At 62.4% G+C, this 3,277-nt stretch overlaps 1 protein-coding gene across 1 annotated transcript in view; it reads right to left on the reverse strand.

Moving 5' to 3' along the window:
- CHRD (chordin) overlaps positions 1-3,277 on the reverse strand; it is a 9,148-nt gene that overhangs the window by 2,955 nt on the left and 2,916 nt on the right. The window contains exons 9-15 of the mRNA XM_023736850.1: positions 3,155-3,274; positions 2,394-2,550; positions 1,843-2,063; positions 1,199-1,312; positions 600-866; positions 396-489; positions 221-277 (exon numbers count right to left, since the gene is read on the reverse strand). Coding sequence (XP_023592618.1) covers positions 221-277; positions 396-489; positions 600-866; positions 1,199-1,312; positions 1,843-2,063; positions 2,394-2,550; positions 3,155-3,274 — 1,030 coding nt within the window. The remainder of the gene's footprint in view (positions 1-220; positions 278-395; positions 490-599; positions 867-1,198; positions 1,313-1,842; positions 2,064-2,393; positions 2,551-3,154; positions 3,275-3,277) is intronic.

Below are 3,277 nucleotides of genomic sequence, written 5' to 3' on the forward strand. Positions count from 1 at the left end.
TCATTGGCTGGGCCCAGAACCAAGGCTTGCAGCTCAAGCCAACCCCACACTCACAGAACCTCAGAGCCCACTCATGGGCCCTAACAATAACCAGGCCCATCTGGCATCACTTGAACCTGTGCCCTTAGCCTTCACCCCTGCACACACACAGTCTCATCCTCCTCTGCCCATCCCGAGCCCCACTCGGGATCCCCCACCACTGCAGGCCCTCCCAGCTCACCCTCGCCGGTGTCCCGGCTTCTGGGCAGCCCAGGCCGTTCTCTGACGTCTTGCTTCCCTGTAGAGCCAAAGGCATGTCTAGGGCAGAGGGTGACGCCCCCTTCCCTCCGTAGAGACCCCATCCTCTGCCTGGCTTCCCTTCTCCCCTCTCCTCCCCTCCCCTGCCAGGCACTCACCTGGGCACACTGGGCAGCACTGGTCCGGCACCTGCATTGGGTGTGGGCAGCTGGGCGGCGCGCACACCACGGGGTCACAGATCACGGTGCGTCTCTGCGGGGTGAGGCCGGGGCGCAGACTCGGGTGCCCAGGTCCCACGCGCCCCTCCCCCACGCCCGCGCCCCTCCCCCCCGCGCGCCACCTCCCCTGCCCCAGCCTCCTACCTGGCAGGTGCAGAGCGAGCAGAAGGGGTCGTAGTTGGGCGCCCAGCGAGCCCCATGGGAGCGCTGCTGCCCCTCAAAGAAGCACGAGTTGGAGTCTCGAGGCGGCCCGGGTCCGCCGGGTTTGGCGGGCGCTGAGGCCTCGGGGCCAGGCACGGCAGGCAGCGCAGGCAGGGCCGCCGCTTCCGGGGCTCCGGGCGCCGGCGCCCCGTCGGCTCCTGACGCGGCCAAGCGCAGGCCGCCCACCTCGCATTGGTTGGCGACGTGCACCTGGAAGGAGAGGCCGGTTGAGGCGGCGCGGCGGCTCCCCCTCGTGTCTCCACCAGCAGCGGCCAGCCGGGAAGCCTGAGACACCTCCGCCCCTTACCCGCCCCTGAGGGGCCAGGCGCCCCGGAGGATGCCATTAGCCAGAGCAATCATCCAGCTGTCAGTGACCCGGCGGTCGCGTGCCAGCCTTTTTATATACCTTGTCTGGCTTCATCTTCCCAACCTGCCAGGGAGTTTATACTACCACCCCCAGAGCTCCAAGATGGCCCAAGCCAAGGGGACACAGTGCCAGCCCAACTCTGCACTGTCCCCACCGCCCACACTGCCCCGTCTACCTGCCCTCGCAGCTCCCCTCGAGGGCTGCCCTTGGTGGTGATCAGCAGGGAGGCAGTGCCCTTCGCCAGGTGCTGCAGCAGCTCCGGCTCCAGGTCCTTCACCACACCCTGGGCCTGCGTGCAAGTGGACAGGAGAGGGGACAGAAACAAGACACTTCAGGGCTGAACCCATTGTCCTCAATTCGCAGATGAAGAAACTGAGACCCAGGGAGGTTAAATAAGGTCTCTAGGGTAGTGACACCCAGGGGCAATGGTGTGGAGCTCAGTAGCTGGGTCTCTCTGATTCCAGTCCACCACAACCCACCCACCTCTGAGGGCTGGTCCATCCCCCCAGCCCCTGTGGAGGGCCAGGATATTACATACTGTCCAAGGAAGGACCCGGGGAGGAGAACGCATAGCAAAAGCTGTTTTACTACAAGTGCTTTGTTCAGATTACCTCAAAGAGTCTATGTCACTTGCAAAAGATCACACAGCTAGTAAGCGGCTAAGGCAGATTCGTACCTGGGTCTGTCTGACTCCTGCGCCCTTGCTGGCTCTGCCACACCAGGCTGCCTGTTCTCTGCCTCCCCCTGCCACAGGGCCACACAGCCCTTCGTGCTCAAGAGCTGATATTTCCCAAGCTGCCTCCCTCGTCATGTCCTCACCTCTGAGCCGTAGAATCCCTTCAGCAGCCGCCGGGGTCCTGGCATCCCAGGAAGCCCAAGGAGGTGGGCGGTGACAGTGCCCTGTTCTGAGCCACCCAGCCCAGCCAGCAGCACTTCATAGTGCAGGTGACAGTGGGTGTCCAGGGAGAGCCAAGCATGACCTGCCGCCCGACTCCGCATAGGGGGCAGCACCAGGGCTCCTGCCAGGGGCACGGGCAGCGCTGGGTCCAGAGCAGAGGTGACAGATGAGAAGGTGGCCTACAGCAGCCCCTCAAGCCCGGCATTCCCCGTCTCCCCCGACCCAGACTCCATGAGCTGGAAAACACTGTCCACAGGCCCAGTGAGCAGCAGCTTTAGACTCCTGCGCCACAGCCACAGGCTAGGTCTGCCCACAGGCCACACCGCACATCCCCACCTTCCCAGATGGCAGACCTGGAGGCTCAGCACACAGAAGGACACACCAGGCTCGCGCACGCTGGCACCATCCCTCACATGCTGGAGTCACAGGTTAGAAGACACTAAAGGGCAGGCAGACTTCGGGGGACACTCACCGTCATGGCGGGCACTGTGACCACTGTAAGGAAGGGCAGCCACATGCCCCCGCAGCTCTCCGTCTGGGAAGTCCTTGGTGCCCACGTTCAGGAACAGCTCGTTCTGCAGCAGCATATGAGCCCCTCGGGCACCCAACCCAGGGCAGACACCCACGGCCTGGCAGGTGGGGAAGGGTGAGCCACAACCTGCCAGATCCCAGACCAATCCCTCCTCAGCTTTCACACAAACTCAAGATTCTGAAGCCTTCCCATGCACACTTCCACACAACATCAGTAACACTGGATAAGAGCCCCACAGCCCAAGTTCGCGTCCCTTGTCTGCCACTTCCTAGCTATGCAACCTTGACGAGGTTAGCCTCTCTGATCCTTCACTCCCTCATCCATAAAATGGGTACTGTGAGGGCCAAAAACGATACAAGTAAAGCAAGCAGGGCAGTCTCTGGCACGTAGAAAAGCTCAGTCGTTAGCTGTTGTAATCACATTCGTTATTGTCCGGTCTATTGCACTGGTCTCCCTGATTAACTCCTTTCCTTGGGCTGTGAACCGGCTGAGGACAGGAGCCACATCTGACTTTCTCTGTACTCCAGTCCCTAGGCTGGGGCCCGCTGAAAATGGCCTCAATGAATCAGTGAAAGAGCCTGTGAATAAGTGGCCGATGCTGCACATCCCTGCTCACCCTGCCTGGCTCCCCCCAGCCCAAGCACCGGCAGCCCTGGTGCACAGGCCCTGTGCTGTCGCCCAGTTCTGCCTGGAGTCCTCACCGTGTGCCCGCCAGGCTGCAGTCCGGCCATCTGGCACAGGACAGTGCGCTGGTTCCTCCGCTGAGGCTTGGTCTCCAGCGTCATGGCCACCACCTCACTGCCTATGCCTATCACCTGGACCTG

This window comes from Trichechus manatus, unplaced genomic scaffold (assembly GCF_000243295.1).
Source record: "Trichechus manatus latirostris isolate Lorelei unplaced genomic scaffold, TriManLat1.0 scaffold00092, whole genome shotgun sequence".
Taxonomy (NCBI): Eukaryota; Metazoa; Chordata; class Mammalia; order Sirenia; family Trichechidae; genus Trichechus; species Trichechus manatus.